The sequence below is a fragment of the Diaporthe batatas genome (genome assembly GCF_019321695.1).
Source record: "Diaporthe batatas strain CRI 302-4 chromosome Unknown Contig00005, whole genome shotgun sequence".
In the NCBI taxonomy this organism is placed as follows: Eukaryota; Fungi; Ascomycota; class Sordariomycetes; order Diaporthales; family Diaporthaceae; genus Diaporthe; species Diaporthe batatas.
This window is the reverse complement of record NW_025408552.1, coordinates 606,325-625,991: the sequence shown is the minus strand read 5'-3', so window position 1 is coordinate 625,991 and position 19,667 is coordinate 606,325. Positions and strand designations below refer to the sequence as shown.

At 57.7% G+C, this 19,667-nt stretch overlaps 6 protein-coding genes across 6 annotated transcripts; 4 read left to right on the top strand and 2 right to left on the bottom strand.

The window, feature by feature from the left end:
- Window positions 1-605: 605 nt before the first annotated feature.
- Window positions 606-3,851, top strand: KVR01_005325 (uncharacterized protein; the record flags this gene model as incomplete). The annotated part of the gene is made up of 3 exons (XM_044789975.1): window positions 606-612; window positions 697-3,319; window positions 3,389-3,851. The coding sequence occupies 3 exons, from the start codon at window positions 606-608 to the stop codon at window positions 3,849-3,851; spliced, it is 3,093 nt and encodes a 1,030-aa protein (XP_044645770.1).
- Window positions 3,852-4,333: 482 nt separating this feature from the next.
- KVR01_004896 (uncharacterized protein) lies at window positions 4,334-6,867 on the top strand (the record flags this gene model as incomplete). Its single annotated transcript, XM_044784851.1, has 3 exons — window positions 4,334-4,961; window positions 5,043-5,408; window positions 5,900-6,867. 3 exons carry the CDS (start codon window positions 4,334-4,336, stop codon window positions 6,865-6,867), a joined length of 1,962 nt encoding a protein of 653 aa, XP_044645341.1.
- A 322-nt stretch (window positions 6,868-7,189) lies between these two features.
- Window positions 7,190-7,738, top strand: KVR01_005056 (uncharacterized protein; the record flags this gene model as incomplete). The annotated part of the gene is made up of 1 exon (XM_044781420.1): window positions 7,190-7,738. One exon carries the CDS (start codon window positions 7,190-7,192, stop codon window positions 7,736-7,738), a length of 549 nt encoding a protein of 182 aa, XP_044645501.1.
- Window positions 7,739-10,183: 2,445 nt separating this feature from the next.
- Window positions 10,184-11,762, bottom strand: KVR01_005202 (uncharacterized protein; the record flags this gene model as incomplete). Its single annotated transcript, XM_044791986.1, has 1 exon — window positions 10,184-11,762. The coding sequence occupies one exon, from the start codon at window positions 11,760-11,762 to the stop codon at window positions 10,281-10,283; it is 1,482 nt and encodes a 493-aa protein (XP_044645647.1). The 3' UTR covers window positions 10,184-10,280.
- A 1,035-nt stretch (window positions 11,763-12,797) lies between these two features.
- Window positions 12,798-15,951, bottom strand: KVR01_005050 (uncharacterized protein; the record flags this gene model as incomplete). Its single annotated transcript, XM_044783628.1, has 8 exons — window positions 15,191-15,951; window positions 15,049-15,080; window positions 14,849-14,925; window positions 14,636-14,776; window positions 14,205-14,550; window positions 14,035-14,137; window positions 13,883-13,972; window positions 13,579-13,783 (listed from the first exon to the last, which is right to left on the bottom strand). Exons 1-8 carry the CDS (start codon window positions 15,466-15,468, stop codon window positions 13,579-13,581), a joined length of 1,272 nt encoding a protein of 423 aa, XP_044645495.1. The 5' UTR covers window positions 15,469-15,951.
- A 1,626-nt stretch (window positions 15,952-17,577) lies between these two features.
- Window positions 17,578-19,621, top strand: KVR01_005024 (uncharacterized protein). The gene is made up of 4 exons (XM_044790976.1): window positions 17,578-18,600; window positions 18,716-18,944; window positions 18,995-19,087; window positions 19,171-19,621. The coding sequence occupies exons 1-4, from the start codon at window positions 18,138-18,140 to the stop codon at window positions 19,508-19,510; spliced, it is 1,125 nt and encodes a 374-aa protein (XP_044645469.1). The 5' UTR covers window positions 17,578-18,137; the 3' UTR covers window positions 19,511-19,621.
- Window positions 19,622-19,667: the final 46 nt, after the last annotated feature.

Genomic DNA, 19,667 nt, shown 5'->3' with positions numbered 1-19,667 from the left:
AAACCTCGGCCTCTCGTATCCAGGCCCAATATGGAAATACACATATCTTTGGGTTCCTCGACTACTAAGTCTCGTCCTCACGAGTGCAAACAAGTCACCCTGTCCAGCTGATCACCAGCATATTCCACACTAGGTGTCTGCCAATTCTGCCAATTAGTGCCGTCCCCGTTCTTGTCACAAGGGCCTAGCACTAAATTATGCAGTGGCTGGCACATGGACATTTAAACTCCAAGAGATGCCCAAACGCGCCTGCAGGCCGTGGCAGATCCTGTGGGGGCACACAGTGGGAATGGCCAGGCGGCCCCTGAAGTGACTCGGGGTGCGATTGGTTCGGCCGATACCCGCGCGTAGGCGCGGTGCGTCATACGGCCAGACCCCTGCACTCAGGTGCTTCTGACTGGGATGCAGCTGGGTACTACCGACAGGCTCGAGGCTTCCCTCCAAAATTCCAGCGGGGGACTCCGCGACGCAGAGGCGCGGCACTGCTACCCTCGACCATTTATAACCCCATCGAGTCACCCACGTGCGGCTAGCCCAAACTGTGCTGGCCGTCCCTCTCTTTCTACGTTTTCAAGCGCCGACAGAAAGTCGCAGAGGGAGAGAAGATGGCCGGTATGTCTCGCCCAGCGGCTCGTCAGACCGACCACCTTGCCATGTATGCCAATGACTGATCAATTACACGCATCCGTGTCTCAGACCACTCTTTTATCGAGGACCCCACCTCGGCCTCGACGTCTCCTAAGCTCAACTCCACCGCCATGCCTCTCGCCCAAGATTCTGACGGAGAGGATGACACTGCTACATTCCAGAGCGCCAGCCCAGACTCAGACGAGGGCAACCCCGGACACGCAACTTCCAAGAGCACCCCGGACGGAGAAGAGGCAGAAGACGAAGACGGCCTGCTCCCTCGAGACATGCCCAAGAAGACGGCCTTCTACGACCCGGTGGCAGAGCGCCAGATGACACAGCACGACGCAAAACTCTTCTACCAGCGCAGCCAGCTCGACCAACAGAAGGGTGCCGGCCCGCCATGGGGTTCCTCGGTGTATGAAGGCAGCCTCCATGGCAGCCCGGTCATCTCCCACGGCGGAGCGGGAGCGGCACTCGAGCGGGCCCTCGGCTCTTCGTATGACCTGCCGGCCGCTGCGTGGCCTCAGAATGGCTCGCCTGTTGGCGGTGAGAGTGTGTTTGGTAGTGGCTCTAAGAAAGACACCACCCACTTCTCCATGCCCAGTAACCGCAGCCATCCCGAGGGCTACCAGGAGTTCCACAGGGTTCCCAGTGCACTGGGTGTCAGTGCCCAGGATGCGGTGTACCAGGCTCAGTTGGAAATGAGCACGGGGGCTCCTCACGGGATTGGTAGTGCCTCCTATGTCGGCGCTGATGCCTCAGTCACAGCCGAACTAAGCGCTATCCTGAAAAACGTCCAGAAGATCCTCGACATCCGTCACAAGTACATCCGCCTCTCCCTCCAGGGCCCGACAGACAACCCTAAGGACGATCCGAACTGGCAAATCTACCCGCCTCCGCCCCAGCCAGTCTGGGTGGGCGACCAGGACAGGGCCGCTCACGGAAGCAATGGACCAAATAGCATGACGAATAGTACGACTTTGCCGGCCGATCCAGCAGCAGCCCACACTCCTAAGAAGAGACGCAAGCTCGGCGAGGACATCGGTTCGGACTTCGACATGGCTGACCTAGAGCCTCTGCCCGGCCCAAGCGAGATGACATTTGGTCTCGATCCCAACGGAGTGTACCAGGTCTTCGAGAATGAGGCAGCTCAAGCAGCCAACACGCCGGCCATCAATGTTCCAACTATCAAGGAATATTATATCGACCTGGATGTGATCTTGTCAGTGTCGTCTGATGGGCCGTCAAAGAGCTTTGCCTTCCGCCGGCTGCAGTACCTGGAGGGCAAATACAACCTGTATGCCCTCCTGAACGAGTATCAAGAGACTGCCGACACCAAAAAGGTGCCTCACCGTGATTTTTACAACGTCCGAAAGGTCGACACTCACGTGCACCACTCGGCCTGCATGAACCAGAAACATCTCCTCCGCTTCATCAAGAGCAAGATGAAGAAGTCACCAGATGAGGTGGTGCTGCACCGTGACGGCAAATACCTCACCCTGCGAGAGGTCTTTGAGAGTATCAACTTGACGGCATACGATCTCAGTATCGATACTCTAGACATGCACGCCCATACCGACTCGTTCCATCGATTTGACAAGTTCAATCTGAAATACAACCCCATCGGAGAATCCCGCCTGCGTACCATATTTTTGAAGACGGACAACCTGATCAAGGGCCGCTACCTTGCAGAAATTACCAAGGAGGTCATCGCGGATCTGGAGTCGAGTAAGTACCAGGTTGTGGAGTGGCGTATTTCGATTTATGGGCGGTCGATGGATGAGTGGGACAAGCTAGCCGCATGGGTTGTCGACAACAAGCTCTACTCTCACAACGTCCGCTGGCTCATCCAGATTCCCCGCCTGTATGACGTGTACAAGGCGAGCGGTACCATGGAGACATTTGAGCAGATCGTCAAGAACATATTCGAGCCGCTCTTCGAGGTCACCAAAGACCCCCAGAGCCACCCTAAGCTTCATGTCTTCCTGCAGAGGGTGGTCGGCATCGACAGTGTCGACGACGAGAGCAAGGTCGAGCGACGCCTGTTCAGGAAATACCCCGTGCCCCGGGTCTGGGACACGAAGCAGAACCCGCCCTACAGCTACTGGATTTATTATATTTTTGCCAATATCACTTCTCTCAACTTCTGGAGAAAGCAGCGCGGCTTCAACACGTTCGTCATCCGGCCGCACTGCGGCGAGGCCGGTGACGTGGAGCATCTGGCAGTGGCTGCCCAATGCGCCCATAGCATCAGCCACGGCCTGCTGCTGCGCAAGGTGCCTCTGCTACAGTACATCTTCTACCTCGAGCAGATTGGCGTGGCCATGTCTCCGCTCAGCAACAACGCGCTGTTCCTGGCCCTGGAGCGGAACCCATTCCACCAGTACTTCAAGCGCGGCCTGAACGTGTCGCTGTCCACGGACGATCCCCTGCAGTTCGCCTACACCAAGGAGCCGCTGATGGAGGAATACGCCGTGGCGGCGCAGATCTACAAGCTCAGCGCCATCGACATGTGCGAGCTCGCCAAGAACTCGGTGAAGCAGAGCGGTTTCGAGCACTCGATCAAGCAGCACTGGCTCGGCCCCAACTTCCTGAGGCCCGGGTTCAGGGGCAACACCATGGTCAAGACCAACGTCCCTGACAGGAGAGAGGAGTTCCGATACCGCACCCTGCTCGAGGAACAACAGATGTAAGTTTATTCTCACTCAACATGACGCGGTCCGCGATGACCCCAAGGCTGACCAGGAACAACTCGTAGGGTCGAGATGTACACCTCGTACGCGGCAGAGACCCCGGCCGAGTCAGCCACGGCTGCACCCAGCGGTGCGGCCTCAGCTGTACCCAAGTCGCCGGCCACGATCATGAAGACCAGCCTCAACCCGGAAGGGCAGGCGCCAACGCACGCGCACGCGCACGCAATGAGGGTGGCGCCGACGTCCTCCCCCACCACAGGCTCCATGCAGCAGCAGCCGACGTCCGCGCCCGCGCCGCCGGGGCCTGGTGCCGTCCAGTCCGCGGCGTCGTGGCCCATCGACCCCATGATGGACGCATCCCTGTCGGGCAGCGAGCCGCGCATCTACCCGGGCATGATCAGCAGGAGGCAGAGGACCAACAGCCTCCGGCAGGGGTCAGGACACGAGGCCGACGGCACGGCGAAGAAGGGAGCTTCCGGCGGCATGGACGAGGTTGAGGAAGAAGCCGTTGAGAACTCGGAGGATTGAAGGGGCTTTTGCTGATTCCTCGAATAGTGCTATCGGTGGGCATTAACAACTGTATCATTAGTGCCTTGGGTGACAAGAAGACTGAATAGAATACCCGGTGGATTTGGTTCCCTGCGTATGCGGACCATTGAGCAGCGTGCAACTCATCGCAATGGACACTATTGACATGCAGCCCCGGAGGCTTGGCCCTATTCGGGTGCCCTCGTGCGCGTGGCGCTTGTGGAGTGCGGCTGAAGCCTCTATCGTGCCGGAACGTCGAACATCGTGAATAGCCCTCGCTGCAACGATTAGGCAATACTGCTAAGTCCCTCGCCATAGACCACCTAGCTAAAAGACCATAATAACCAAATCCACCAATTGGTTACTCCTCAGCAGTATATAAGAGACGTACCGTCTCCCCCACCCCAGGACAACTTTTGTCTTCACTTCAACACCAGCGTAAGTAGCACGTACAATCTGACCAAACTATTCTGACCAACAAAATGGCAGAAGCATCAACCCCAGCAGGCTCGCCGTTCAGCCCGCTCGACCCGTCTCTCAGGCAGATCCGCCTCCTCCGCGTCGAGCCGGACCCAGCCAACCTCAGCGCGGTGCTGGAGACGGTCTCACTCGACGATGACCCGAAATACACAGCACTCTCGTACACGTGGGGCACAGAGTACCCCAGCGGCGCGGGCATAACGCTGCGCGGGCCCGAGCATGCCAAACGGCTGCCCATAACGAGGAACCTCCAGGCGGTGCTGCAACAGCTGTGCTCCGATGCTGCTGCTTCTGGTGGCGGTGGAGATGGTAATGATAAGCAGCAGCAGCAGCAGCAGAGGTCCACCTTCACGCTCTGGGTCGACGCGCTGTGTATCAACCAGACGGACACGGCCGAGAAGTCCACCCAGATCATGCTGATGAAAGACGTGTACAGCAAGGCTGAGGAGACGTGTGTGTGGCTCGGCCCGGAGGAGGGCGATAGCGACTTGGCCATGAGAACGATTGGGGAGCTGTATGCGGCAGGGACGTATGTGCTCCCTGATGATGATGCCCTTTCGGAGGCGCAGATCCAGGCGATCAATGCACTGATGGAAAGGGAGTGGTGGTCTCGGATCTGGGTCGTTCAGGGTACGTCGCCCTGCTTCTCTCGTCAGCTCGATATAATCCTGTGAGGAGCTCATGTGTTGACACCATTTATTCTTCCAACAGAGGCGATGCTGTCATCCAAACCAGTCATGAGATGCGGCAGCGCAGCGCTCCCCATCGAAGCGTTCGTCCAGCTCGACGACATCCGGCGGGGCTGGGTCCGCCCCGAGAAGCGTGAGCTCGACAATGCGGAGGGCAGGACTCGCTTCCTCATCCAGGCGAATACCTTCCGGCACATCCTCACGGACTACCCCGAGTCGAAACTGACGGCCGGGGCGGGCGTCACGCCGCTGGCTGAATATGTAAGCTTGTGTGATGTGTTCCAGGCTACAGATGCGCGGGACAAGATCTACGGTCTCCTGGGGCTGGCGACGCCTGCGGACATGCAGTTCCTTGCACCTGATTACTCGCAAAGCGTTGCTTCTGTTTGTAAGTCCCTTTCCTTTTGTAATGAGTTGCCTGGCCGGAGACTTTCGCATCCGTTTGTGTGTGGGAGGTCATGGTGCGCATATCAGAGAGGGAGGGAATCAAGGACGTGGGGCAAAAGATCAGTCAGTCAGGTATGAACAAATAAATACTTGCGCGGCTGGGAAGCAAAAGAGATCAGAGGGGCAAAAAGACCCTCCGAAGAGTCAGAAAATACCTCTGTCTTTTGCGGACCGTCGCTGATATTTTACTGGTTGCCGGCTCGGCTTGAACTTGGGACCATCGGCACAAGTCGAAACCTGACGCCTACCCAAATGGGCCACCTCACCGGATGATTTGTGTTCAACTTGCTTGTTTATGTCGCTACCTGGCGGCCGGGTGTGTGTGTGTGTGGGGGGGGGGGGGGTTGCGGTCGTCATGGGCTCAAGTGAATCACTGAACATGGCCTTGGTTGCGAGAGGCTCGAAACGTCCACTAGACTGACGGAGCCGCAGACACGCGCGCCACGGCACGCTTCATCATCCAGTACCAGGACCTCATGTGGCTGCAATTCGACAATGACAACAAGAACCCCAAGCATGGCCTGCCGTCGTGGTGCCCGGACTACTCATCAGAGCCGGACTGGCCACAGCGCGGCTACACGCCCATCAGAGCGACCCGTAACGACGCTTATTTCGCGAGCGGCTTGTCGTGCTGGGGGCCGACCAAGCTGCCCATGAACGGCATCTTCCCGACCGCGTCATGGGCGGAGCTCCACCTCCGCGGCCTCGACTTGGACGCCGTCGAGTACGTCGGGCCCAACCCGTTCATGGGGCATTACACGGGGCACGTGCTCGCCGAGAGGATGGAGAACATCAGGGCGCGCAACTCGCAGACGAGGGACAACGTGCTGGTGTGGGAGCAGGCCGTGCAGGACAAGTGGCGGCGGGACGGGTTCCCATACGGCGCCACCGCGGACCGGTATGACGCCTTCTGGATGGCGCTGATGTGGGACCGCGACTGGGACGACCGCAAGGTGACCTCGTTGGGACACAGGCGGTATTTCGATGCGTGGCTCGGCCGCGCGGATGTCGATGCTGCTTATGCCATGGGGAACAGCAGCGCGGGGGTGGACGACGAGGTGGAGATCCGCAGGACCTTTGTCAAGCCCTTCACCGATTGCTGTATCTCTCGGTGTCACGGCCGATCCTTTGTGATCACCAAGAGAGGATATATTGGGGTTGCGCCCTTCAAGACCCGAGTGGGCGACAAGATCACGGTGCTGCAGGGAGGGACTGTGCCGTTCGTGCTGAGAGAGCCCCCTGGGGCGCCCGAGGGAGGCAGTGATGGCGCAGCTGGGAAGGCCGGGTCCGCAAGGATAAGGTGCGAGTTCGTGGGCGAGGCGTTCGTGCTTGGCATCATGGAGGGTCAGGCTGTGGCGGAGGCTCGTCAGGAGGAAGTCAAGACCTTTGTTCTTACCTAGGTACCTACCCTGAGTGCTCTTGCCCTATGGACCATCTCAGACCGCCGCAAGCCTAGGCATAAGCACTTGGGCCGCGAGATGATAGCGGGCTTCGCCCACCCACCGTCTCCATGCAGACACCCTAAATGGAACTTGGTTATTCTTGGTGGAGAAGCCGCGCCTTCATTGACGACGCCAGCTTTCCCACAAAGTCTAAAGGCCCTTGATAAATGCCTGCCCTTACTCCGTGCTATGTACCACGTCCAAGAATCATCAACCTCCAACGTCTCTACCATCACAGGCCCGTCCAACCGAACAAACTCAAAATCCCCGAGCAACAGAGATGGCAGGAAACACCGAGGGAAATGCCGCCAGAAGTGGTCTGACTCAACCTGGCGGTGTTAAGGCACCTGCGGACACAAGCAGAGAGGACGATGCCCTTCGCTACTCCTTGTTCCTCACCCAAGTCTGCATCAAGATGTTCTGGCGCAGCCTCTACGCGGTCGTGGTCGTTACCCAAAAGAAGACGGAAGACGACGATATTATCATCTACATCCTCACCAGCATCCTCTTCGCCGCCGATGCTATTGTGCAGATGGCTCTCGTGGTCCAAATTTTCGACTACCGCAAAGAGAAGCCGACTCACCCACTGGTCTCCCACGCGGGATGCGGCGCTGCGTTCGTCTTCGCCTACACCCTCTGTTTCCTCCCTGCTGCAGCGAGCATCATGGACGTCTTCAGGGTCGCCTCCTGGATCGGCTTCATGTTCAACCTGGGATGCCTGGTGGAGCTGGAGCTGGGGCCGTTCCAGAAATGCGTCGTCGCGCTCACCGACGCCCGCGCTGGTCGATGTGTGATGGAGTCAAGGGCGGGGGAGGCCAAACAGTCTTAAGAGATGCTGAGTTCGTACTGCGGTGGAGTTCATGTGTTCGGTGGGATGTGGCTTAACCTTGGAAGTCATCATGTACAGCTTCTTATAGGGGATTAGGACACTATCCAATAAGAGGCCGTCCTATAAGACAACCTCTGATAGGACATCCTCTAATAGGAAACCCCCCTACAAGAGGTCGTTCTATAAGAAGCTTTTCTACAAGATATTGTCCGATAATTTCTTTTCTGTAAGAGGTTGGGTAGTAGGGTTATGAATGCTGTGGTCGTGTAGCAGACACCCGAGCTTTGCTCGTCAATCATGAATTGACAACAGTAGATTCCCTCTTCTGCAGCCAGTTGCCATACTACCATTACGCAAAGTACTGCGCCATTTTTCTTTGGCCTGGATCAGCACACCAAACTGTGTATTCAGGTATTTGCATCAGTGCGTACGCGTTCCATCGTCTGAAACCTGTGGCGGGCTAATGATCTCCGCCAGGGTCAAGCCGGTTCGTTCATGCACGGCATGGGTTGACATGTCTGGGCCTCCGAGAGGGGCAATATTCTGCTATAGCCCAGCCTTTTATAGGGCCACATCAAGCATTGATCGTCCAGCCGCGATCAGCTCAGCCTTACAGTATTCGCAGGAACAGGGGCCCTGGGCCCTCCCAGGCCAGACGAGTCGTTCTCTCGGCCCGCGGTTCTGCCAGGACACGTCAGACTGGACCGTCCGATATGCGGCTGGGCGCAGATTGACGAAGCTTGCGTCTTTGCGTCTCTTGCGTGCACCTGTCGCAGGCCGCCGTCTGGGGTTCTCATCGAGTTCATTGGCAGGTTGTTTCATTCATGTCTGAAACGGGCGTACGAATGTCTACCCAAAACATGTCACGGCTGGTGTACTGTATACGCGGTTCACAAAGCGTTTCTTCCACATTGGTGAGGGCCTCGCGGCAGGTGGGGGGGGGGAGCCTTCTGAGGCGTGAGGAGGAGTCCTTGTTGATGCCTCTGGATGGACGATGTATAAGAATCATGAGAACTTCACCGTCTTGTCTATCTTGTTCACCTTGGCCAAGCACTTCTCAAATCAAGCTTTACGTCTCCAAGGCCTCTCCTCTTCTTCAGTAATACCCTAGTGCATTCTCGGATCAAAAGTGGTCACAATCAACAACATTGAGTTCGAGTTTGCATCTACATACCTTCTCCATAACTTACACACCATTCATCCACAATGAAGTTGTCCACATTCATCATCCTCCCCCTCACCACAATAGCATCAGCACAAGTGAGTCCGTGCCCCCCTTTACTAGAGTCTATATATGTGCCTATACACCACCCCGACACACCCCCATATTAGAAGCCAAAGAAACAAGACAGAGAACTAACAAACACCCTCCCTGAAAACAGCCACAGGACCCTCAACCAGAACAAGGTCCGGGATCACCAAACAGCCCTCAGAAAGCATCCTCGCCAGCGGGGGGTGCGCAGCCGTCCCAGACGCCGGGCGGCTTCCTGCCGGGCGGCCAGGGCTCAGGCTCGGGGTCGGGGTCGTCGAGCCCAGGGCAGGCGGGGAGCGGCGAGGGGCGGTCGGGAAAGGGGGCCGGCGGCAGTGGTGGTTCTCGATCAGCGGGCAGTCTCGCGGCCGGCCCTAGCGGCGGCGCGGTTCGGGGTGGTGGTGGTAACGGTAACGGCACGGCCCCGAGGACGACGGGTGGTGCTGGCGGCCGGCAGCACACGGCCACGGCCACGGGCAGCAACTCCCGGCCGAGCAGGACGGGATCGCCCTCTGGTGGTGGCCGTGGCGGCGGGAGCGGTGCGGCTTCTTCTGCCTCGGCTTCGGCCACGGCGGTGGTCTCTAACGGCGGGGTTGCCGTGAGGACACCTGCCTGGGCTGCTGGCAGTGGCGGGCTGGTGACTGTTGCTGGGCTGGGGGTTACGTTTGTGCTTTTCATGTGAGGATGCTGTTTCTGCATGGAGTACCGAGGAGTGTCATGAATTATAAGATACCAGCAATTTTATGATGCGAATCACTTAGTTGAAGCATGCAATGTGCTTCACCGAACTGTGTTCAGACATGAGTTTCCAAACATCTTCAGAGCGTTTCGCTAGATGCAATCTAGGTACCCTCCAGGAGACACCGAGTGGTCCTCTGGTGTAATCTATTCGTGTTCGCATGTTTCGATATCCTAATGGGATCTTGGACTGCATCGAGTAAACAAGATCTGGGACCATGTACTCCTGCAGTTTCATGCTGATGCTCTTAGACGCTTCAGTTCTAAAGCCTGCTTGGGAACGAATCTGACAGTCACTTGCAAGGGTCACAGATACCGAGCAAACATATTCGTCGTGTGAGTAATATATACATTACAACGAGGTTATAATACACTCTAAAAAAGAAATCGTACAGTAGAATCGAAAAGATATCACACGATTTTCCCAGTTTTTTACATTCCATCATAATAGTCAGTCCGCACTCGACACATCAGAACACACAGCACAGGATAGGTAGGTAGGTATCACTCTCGTCACAACAGCCAAAAAAAAAAAAAAGTACACACACAAGACGCTCACAACATCATCAGGGACACGAAAACACCAAACACAACACCCAGAGGGGCCAACAGACACCTCGTGGTGCCCGGCGCCATAGAGGACGTCACGACGCTGAAGGGACTGCCCCCGCCCAGCCCGCGGTCCTCGCCCGAGTCGGCCGCCTGGGTCCCGGACGCCGACGGGGTCGCCGTCACGGCCGTCACGGAGGTGGCGAAGCCGGACCACGATGCTGGGGTGGCGGTCGGCGTGCCCGTCGCCAGCACCAGCTCGCCGCTGATGTCGGGCGTCGCGCTGCCCGTCGCGGTCGCTAGGGTGTCGTCGTCTGAGTCTGAGTCTGAGTCTGAGTCTGAGTCCTTGCTGGCGTCGGCCGTGTGGGTTGCCTTGGACGGGGCAGAACCCTCGGTCTTGGAGGCTTCGGTGCTGGTGGTAGTCGTGCCGGCGCCGGCGACTGGGCTGTTGTTGTTGTTGTCGTTGGGGGGCTGCTCGTGGGCCGCTGGCGTGTGCTGGGGCTGCGTGTCGGCGGCGTTGTTGGTGCTGGTGGGCATGGTCATTGTGGTGGCTAGTGTCGTCGCCGGGATGGGCTCAGGCTGGACCTGGCTTGCTTGGTGTCCGCCATGTGTTGGTGTTGGCTGCGGCGCTGGGGGAGTGTCTGGGGTTGGAGATGGTGGAGGCTCTGACACAGTCGTGGCCTCTGGGACCGCCTGCTCGGCTGACGGCTGGGTGGCCTGGGCCACGGGGACTATCGCCGCCGCCTCGGAGGAAGTTTGGCTTGGCTCCTCAGCGGAAGTGACTGGCTCCGGCGGTGGCTGTGCTTCGGAAGCAATCACCGGCTCCGGGGTTGCCGAGGGCGTCTCGGCCGGGACGACGGCCTCAGAAGTGGTCGTCCCGACCACCGTGAGGGGGCCCGTCGGGATCAGCATGGTCGTCTCTGCTGCCGAGTCGATCGCCGTCAGGGTTTGCTCGGTGGGCATGGGGATCGCGGGTACTTCCGCTGTTGTCGAAGTCTCGGTCTCGACTCCGAATGGCCGGAAGCCTCCGCCAGTCGGCGTCATGGCCGCCAGCTGGGTCGAAGAGGTCGAAGAGGTCGATGTGGCACTCGCACTCGCACTCGTGCTGATGGCGAGCGTGGCCTGGATGTCGAGGGCGGCACCCACGGCGGCCTCGATCTCGTCGTCCGAGACTGGCTTCTCGAGCTCCTTGCAACCGGCCTGCATGGGCTGCAGAAGAGTTGCCTCGACGGACACGAGCTCCCCCACACAATTTGATACTGCACAGGCGATGATGGCCTCCAGCAGGCCATCCCGGGAGGCCTTGCACATTTCCTTCTGGTTGTCTTCTCCGTCTATGCTGTAGCCTGAACTCCCCAGACATGTGCTCACGCAAGCTGAGAACTGGAACGTGACGGCAGAAGAGCTGACATCGCCGTCTGCGAGGACATGGGTCGGGAGGACGACTGCGAGGGACAGAAGCGCGTTGCGCAGCGTGATAGGGAGCATCTTGCTCGACCTTTGATTTTTTTTGTTTTTTGTTTTTAGACTTTTGTTTTTTCCTTTACTCTCCCAGCTGAAAACGAAGGACTGGCTGGAAGGATGGCGTCAAAGAGCGACAGAGATCTCGTCACGTAAACGAAGGAGAGAGAGAAGCGCTGGCCAGCAGCCGTAGCGAAGCACTGCTGAGGCGCTGCGATCAACAGGCACGGGAGGAGGGAAAGGGAAAGGGAAAGAATGAAGATGCTTGGCGTCACAACTCGCTTGAGGTTGTGCGGACGGGAGATCTCAGATTCGTCCCGAGTTTTGAACAACCATGGGAACGGTACCGGTCTTCGGATTTGCGAAACCCTTGCTTGCCATGCTTGCCATGCTTGCCATGCTTTCTTTGGCCGGGTAGGGGGGTCCACCCGCTCGGGTGAAGCCTACTACCTCATCCTCGAACTTTCCATCCTCCTCCTTGCACCGTCGTCGACCTCCTGCCTCCTACCCCGTGCTCCGTACCCCGTGCTCCTCCTGCTCCTGCTCCTGTCTTGACTCCCTGCGCGGAAAGGGGGTCTGGTTTGGGGGCCAAGGCCGTGCGCTGCTGCCATGTTTCTGTCATGTTGCCGTCATGTGTCCCATGCAGGTGATGACTTTTTGATTATCGCGACGGCTCCTGCGCGTGCGGACATTGGTTGCCACTTTGAGCGGCGCCCTGGTGCTCGGCAGCGTTTGGAAAATTCTCCGAAGAGCCATTCTGGGCTCCCCGATAACCCTTTTCAAGCCAGTCTGCCAGCCAGGATGCGGGTGGGAAACATCGTGTCTTTGACAATCGGTGTTTGAAACAAACATCGACAAGGGTTTCTTACTGGTCGGGACCCACACGCGCGCCCGCACGCGCGCCCACATTCCATAATATTCAATAGGCAAGTGGGCCAGTGGGCCACAGAGCCTGGGCTTTTCTTGGGCAGGCTGCTCGTGGGAAAGGTCGGAATTCAAGGGGTCTTGGACGGATCCTCCCCCACGCCCACAGAATCCTTCAACAAGATTTGGAGAGACCACGAGAGCCGCATCTTGATTGAGGCGCTTGTGCGCCCGAGGACCAAGCACTACTGCAAGTTGCAACATGGGACGACATGGTCGGATCTCAACCGAACCCGCCGCAAGGTCCCTTCCCAAGATCGTCAACTTGACATGACATGCTGCAGGACAAGGGAGGGCACATCTGGACACGGCCTATTTCTTGCGACAGCGAAAGTGGGCTAGTGGGCCCACCACGCGACCATCTACAGCTCCAGTTACCATATCTGGCCGCCTTCTCCTAGGATCTCAGGAACCATGGCCTTGGCTGCTGCGAAGGGAAATCTTGATGACAATGACAACCACCCGAGATGCACTGGCACGGCGGCTACGGGCGTCCGAGGACCCGGCTGTCTCGCCTCTCATACGATTTTATCCACCGTCCAATTTTCTACAGTCCCGCCGACCCAACGGTGCAGAAGTACATGAGACCGATCCTGCCTCGTTTCGACGGCCACCTTGAGAACACGCGGGCTTTTTTCACACCCGGCGGCACAGCTCTCTGCATCTCGGCGAGAACATCCATGTCAGCTGGTCGCACCAGAATACTGGCACCAACCGATACGATGGTGACATTAGAGGTTGTCTGCATATTCCAAGCCGATCCTGCCGCCCAATGGTGGTTTCAGGACCGTGCCTACCACGACAACCTTAGAACTCACGGTGACAGCAATACAGCAATACAGTCATCAGTGCTCCTCGACGCCCCTCCCACTTCCTGATCGCCTTCGTGCCGACCTCGGGCGGCTCAAGCCCTGCACCTTTACCGTGACTCTGCGTAAAAATAGCAAAACGGACCAGACGTGGTCGACATCACATCTCGTATCCTGACCGACGGCCCCGCATAGCCCATGTCGATGATGTCGTCAAGCTCGGTGAGGCGCGAGGCGGGTTCGTTGGCCCACGTGATGTGGCCATAAGTCCCGTTGTCCAGCTGAGTGTATCTGGTCGAGGGGTCGCGTGTTTGCCTATTTGGGCCTGGTGAGTTTTTGTCCTCTATCTCCCCCTTCTTCCTTTCGGGAAGGATCTCGGGCAGAAAAGGTTCGGAATAGGGTGGATACACGTACCACAGTGCCCATAAGCGGTCCATCTGCCCGTGGTGCACCCAGAAGGCTGGGTCGCCTGGCGAGGTGAATAGGTCACCACCAGGGTCACCACTGTGGCTGTGTCAGCATCCCGATCTGCACGGTCCGGTGGCTCTTTACACAGGCTCGCTTACTTGATCACATAGTGTCCTCCACCGTGTGGGCCGATCTCGACTGTATACGGCACACCCTCGGAGAGTAAACGGTAATCGTTGATGGTCGGCTTTTCTAGCAGGTCTGGACATGGGGTCAGTATGGAGGAGGTACAAATACTACGAAAGAAAGAAATGTCCCAACAACTTACCAAGCACGGTGGTATAATTGCAATACCTCTCATTTACCCCCGGCCCAACATCCCTCTTGAGGCCGCGCGGGTTATAACCCAAGCCCCCGTCAGGGCCCGGTTCAGTCCCAAAGGTCCCGCCGAAGGGGCCCAGGTTGATGGTCATGTTGGCGAACGGCCCCGTCACGACGTAGCCACCGCCCAGGCCAGCCGGCAGCTGGATGTTACCTCCAGATACACCTTCGGGCGGCGTTATGACGGAGCCGTTGTGCGGAACATACTGCCCGTTGCCGCCCAGACTGTATGGGTCACCGTTGAAGATGGGCGAGTCCTGGGGCGCGTGCATGTATTTTGGCCAGTCCCAGTACTAGGTCATGTGAGTATTACACAGACAGACACCTCTTCATGCGATCGATGAAGACGGGGAAGAGGGCACGGAGGGAAAGACTAACAGGTTGGTAACCGCGGTAGCCGCACTCCTCCCGGAGAGCAGTCTCGTAGACATGGACAAACCAGCGATGCCATGGCATAAAGTTGCCGGTGAAGTGTAGCGTCAGCGTCTGGCTGATGTGGACGGCAACAAAGTCGTCGAACTAGCGGATATCAGGTGTCAGCACGCTGCTCATGGGCGGGCAGATAGACAGACAGATCAGTGTTGGACATACTCTTGACCTCGCGCCAGGAGCCACGCTGGCCGGCGTGCGAGCCGGTAGGCGCTGGAGACACTTGACTGCATTGACGTCTGTGATGCGGCCATCGTTAGTAGCTTGTCACATAACAGAAAAAGGGGTCGATAAAGCCCTCAAAGGCGCATGAACGGTGTGGTTGCAACATGTAACAGAAGGAAGCAGGAGTATATGCATACAGTCTAGCCTCTCAGCCTTGGAGAGCGAGCCGCTGGGAAGAGATATATCAATCAGCTCCTCCATCTACCCAACTATCCATTCATACCACCCTCAGCCCCCAAGCTGAAAGCCCGAGCACAGACATGCCCCAGAGAAACTCACTATTCCCTGCGGTAGACGATAGTATCCGGCGTGCAGGTGGGCGCGATGGGACCACCTTCGTCGCAGGGCGCGCCCGCGGAGGCATCCAATTTGCTCGCAAAGTCGGCCGTGATGGAGCTGATGAGCCGGGTGACGTGCTCCCTGTCGCGGTCGCCGTGCTGCGGGCGCTGGGACCTGCTGCTGATGCTGATGCTGCTGCTGCTCGGGAGGCATAGGATCGGCGCGACGCACGTCAGGAGCAGCGCTGAAACGTATGGCACGGGCGCAGTGGGCTTCATGTTGGGCAGCAAGCAAGCAGATAAGCAAGCCTCACTCTGTGTTGAGACAGGGTGCGCAAGCCACACTCGAGGGGGGCTGGTGACTCGAGTGGGTGGGAATCTGGAAGGAATCACACAGTCATTTACACCCACGTTTGGTGTGTTGTGTTGTGGGGAGAAGACGACGAGAATTAGTCTAGGTACAGCCTGGCCACGAGGATATCATCTTAAGAGAGTCTCATCGCTTCTCGCGGGTAGATGGCCCTCACGTCGCCACACACCCGCTCACACACAAGCCCCAGATGTGGCCATCCAAGACAAGTGTCCTGCATCATTCATTGACCTTTCCCAGCACGTACGCCCCTCCGTCAGCAGTCCGGTCTCACGCCAAGGAGAGGGGAGGGAGAGGAAGTGGAGGGAGGGATTGAGACTGCAGGAATAGGTGCTACTGGCGAGATGCAGGCTCCTGGGGGTCCTTGGGGTTTTAGTGGTGGTTGAGTTGAGAACAAGGTTGCTGGTTCGCCAGACTGCCCAGCACAGTAGCATTCTGGCTCTCTGCAGGCAGGGCAGGGACAGGGACCAGGGCGTGCCGTTCCGTCGGGAAATTCTATCAGGCGCTTCGGCCAATCGCGGCAGGGTCCGGTAGCATGGGGCCCCAGCAAGACCCTTGTACACTTGATTCGGCCCCCCTTGCCCCCCCCCCCCTTCAGGAACAACAACTACGAAGCAAGCCAGGCCTTTGCTGTTCTGGTTTCGTCCTGCAGATCGATCTCAAGCCGTCCGATGCTAGGCAGCTGCTACTGTGTAGGCCCCCTTCAAGCCTCCCTGCCTCCTGCCAGGCCTGCAAGGGCAGCACCAAGGCGGTGGGCTGCATTTCAAGTACGTGGGTTGGAGCTGGCCTTGCTCTTTCCCCGTACGCCTCGCTTCCTCCCTGTCACCATTATCTTCCCCACACGCACTGACACTCAACATTGTACCGTTCCATCTCATTTCTAGTTCAACGGAAGCACAGCCGAGGACACCAGCCAAGATATAAGGTTACCATCAAGACAAATACTCTTTCGATGCCGAGAGTCCAGGTTCTTGGGCTCCCATGGTGTCGATCTGCACGCTTATTAACGCGGCCCGCCTAGGATCTCCGAGCACCGTTACATCATGTGGCTTGCAAGCTCCAGGGACCAGAGCTCTTCGCCACCCTGGCCAAGGCCTTTTGCCGTTATAAGCGAATACGTCTCGGCCGGGGGCCACCCAGATCAGCGGCGTCTTCCCGGCTCTCCGCTAGATCCTGCCCGGCCTCGACGGCCCAGCGGCCTATGCATGCTATCCCGGGATATTACGAGGTTACAGGGCCTGACCATGGGGAACTGTTGGCTGTCAGAACAAAACCGTGGGCCCTGCCAATTGACGGAAGATGCCGTCTCAGGTACAGAGCCAACAGGAACCTGGGTAATGTGCTGCTTCCTGCTGGTATCCTTGACGAACAGCGCCCTGTGCCAACTTGCCAACTACCAGCTCTCATTGCATCAATACAATCCCTTGAGTACATAACTGACCCCTTACTGAGCCCAAGATCTCTGGGCTCTCTGGACTCAGTCACGCTTCAGCATACTACACGATGCATGCGACAGGGCATCACCACAACAACACATGGGTCAAGCTTCAGATACTTATAGGCAAGAGGAAGGAAGGAAGGCAGCCCCCGGATACTGGCCCGCGACCTAGCGAACCCCATCATGGGGATCAGCGTCCGCCCAATCTTCATTCCTCTTACCGGGTAAATGCTTAAATGCAGGCCGCAACGCCCAACGCAACGTCACCTAGTCGGCCGGTGCAAGTGGCTGTTGCCTACATCGAAATCACATGAAAACAGGCTTATGCAGATATGGCTATGCGGTCGTCTATAATGGTAAGCGCAGGCGATCTTTTAGGATTCCTATTGGCGCGCCCCTGCAACCATACGCCAGTCAAGCTTAGGACAGGATGATGGGGTTCAGCTATAGAGTTCTGACCTCGGAAGTGTCAAGCCACGCCGCCACAATCCCCCATGGCTTTACCAGACTGCAGGGTCGCCTAAGGCCTAGTCCTGGATCTACCTAGATCCCCCAGTAGCTTACCAAAACACACCGGCCAGTCTCCCACGCCTCCCACGCCCCCGGGTTGGCGAGATGAGCCATCCCGTGTCAGCGCCGCACGGGGGACCTGCTTTGACCTCCTCGGGCAGCATTTCCACTTGCGCAATGTCACGGCCAGAGCTTCCTGCGCGTCGGGCCTCACAGTATCCGTGATGGGGGAGAGAGCCAGCTGCCAGGCTTGGTTTCGACCGGGCTCTTGGGACCAACCACGCCCCGTGTGTGCACGCACAATCTCCTTGCGGACCGGGGAGTGCTTCGACGCCCGCAGACCAAGCCCTCTGGGGGCCAGCTGAGAGAGCTGGCTGTATTGTTTCTGTTCTTTGTGTGCTGAGGATTCAAGTATATGAGGTGTCGAGAAAATAAAGACGTGATCTCCCTCTCGCAATTCCGAGGTCAGGAATCCCACCTGGGGTCTCCCAACTTTTCAGAGTTCCGCATTCACCCTCACCCGCCTACCAGACAGACCCCGTATCATACCGTACAGGCAACCCTACTCTATATCCGCCCACGTACATACCATAACGTCCCTCCCACAGGGTAGGCAACACAGCCCGCACGATGGCAGACCCAGCCGCCACGACAACGACAGCAACAGCAACAGCAGCACCCCCAGACATAAACCGCGGGCCCCAGATCCTCGCCGTCTGCGGCACGATGGTCGGCCTCGCCGTGGCGGCCGTGTCCCTGCGCGTCTGGGTCCGCGCCACCATAACGAGGCAGATCGGCTGGGACGACAGCCTGATCGCCGCGTCGGCCGCCGTCATGCTCGCCGAGATGTGCGTCATCGTGCCCGAGGTGCGCCGCGGCGCCGGGCGCCACGTCCAGTACATCGACCCGCCCTCGGACGTCGTCGCCGGCCTGCACCTCAACTTTGTCACCCAGCCGCTGTGCCTCGCCAGCCTGTGCCTCGCCAAGGTCAGCGTGGGCCTGTTCCTGCTGAGGCTCAAGCCCAGCGCCCGCTTCGTGTGGTTCATCCGCGGCGTTATTGTCTTCACTGTGCTGTCTGCTGCTGGGAACTTCTGTGAGTTTCTTTCTTTCTTGCTTGCTTGCTTGCTTGGATCAATGGTGCGCGGCTGTGGTGCCTGCCATCTGGTTGGTTGTGTTAATTGTGAATCTCCCCGTGCTGACGAGCAAAGTGACCGTCTTCTTTCAGTGCACGCCTCTCGAATTCACCTGGGACCACTCGGTGGTGGGCGGAAAGTGTATCCCGGCGCGGGACCTCAAGTTCGCGGCCTTTTTTAATTCAGGCGTCTCACTCCTAACCGATCTGGTCTTTGCACTGCTGCCGGTCCCCATCTTGTGGTCGGTTCAGCTTAACTGGAAAGTTAAACTTGCTGTCAGCGCTGTGCTTGCCCTGGGTATTTTGTAAGTCTCGTTCTCGCGCGTGGGAGGATGCGAAGCTGAACAAAGTAAAGTGCGTCAGTAGCAGCTGTGGTCAAGATGACCTACCTATCCAGCTACGGCTCCCATGGGGATTTCCTCTGGGACAGTACAGATATTACTATATGGTGAGTCAGAGATATCATTGCCGCGACGCCCCTCCTTTTCACTTCCCCCAGTTTGTCTTTATTGACCTCGATCCTCCAAACAGGACGACAGTCGAGATATGCACAGCCATAATAGCAGCCTCCATCCCCAGCCTCAAGCCCCTATTTAGGGCCATCCTCGGAGGGTCATCAATCCTCAGCCCCAGGACAAACAACAAATACATCGGGAACATTGATAGTGTGGCTCACGCCACGAAGAACAAGGGCAACGACATCGAAATGTACAACAGCCGGCTCAAGAGTACGGCTGCTGCGAGCGGGGGACGACGGCATTTTGAAAACGAGTCGGAGGAGATGATACTGTCGGATCAGGAGGCAAGCCAAAAGACGACGCCTGTTTCTATCTCGATCCATGATCCGGAAGACTGTGCCGGAAAAGTATAAAACCTTTACCTTTACTTATCATCTGGAGCCCCTGGCGACAGGAATATTTGAATACTAAGCGGAGCGACTTTTTTCCTTGACTTAGTTTATAGTCTTTGTGATGACTTTTGCAAATTCATTTCCTGCTCATGAATGCTGGCAATGCAGTGGAGAGCAC

What these genes read in the sequence shown, in the direction of transcription:
- KVR01_005024 (XM_044790976.1), top strand. Translation starts at nt 18,138, where the DNA reads ATGGCAGACCCAGCCGCCACGACAACGACAGCAACAGCAACAGCAGCA. An exon ending in GTCTGCTGCTGGGAACTTCT is followed by an intron (nt 18,601 to 18,715) that starts GTGAGTTTCTTT and finishes TGACGAGCAAAG; the next exon opens with TGACCGTCTTCTTTCAGTGC. An exon ending in GTGCTTGCCCTGGGTATTTT is followed by an intron (nt 18,945 to 18,994) that starts GTAAGTCTCGTT and finishes AACAAAGTAAAG; the next exon opens with TGCGTCAGTAGCAGCTGTGG.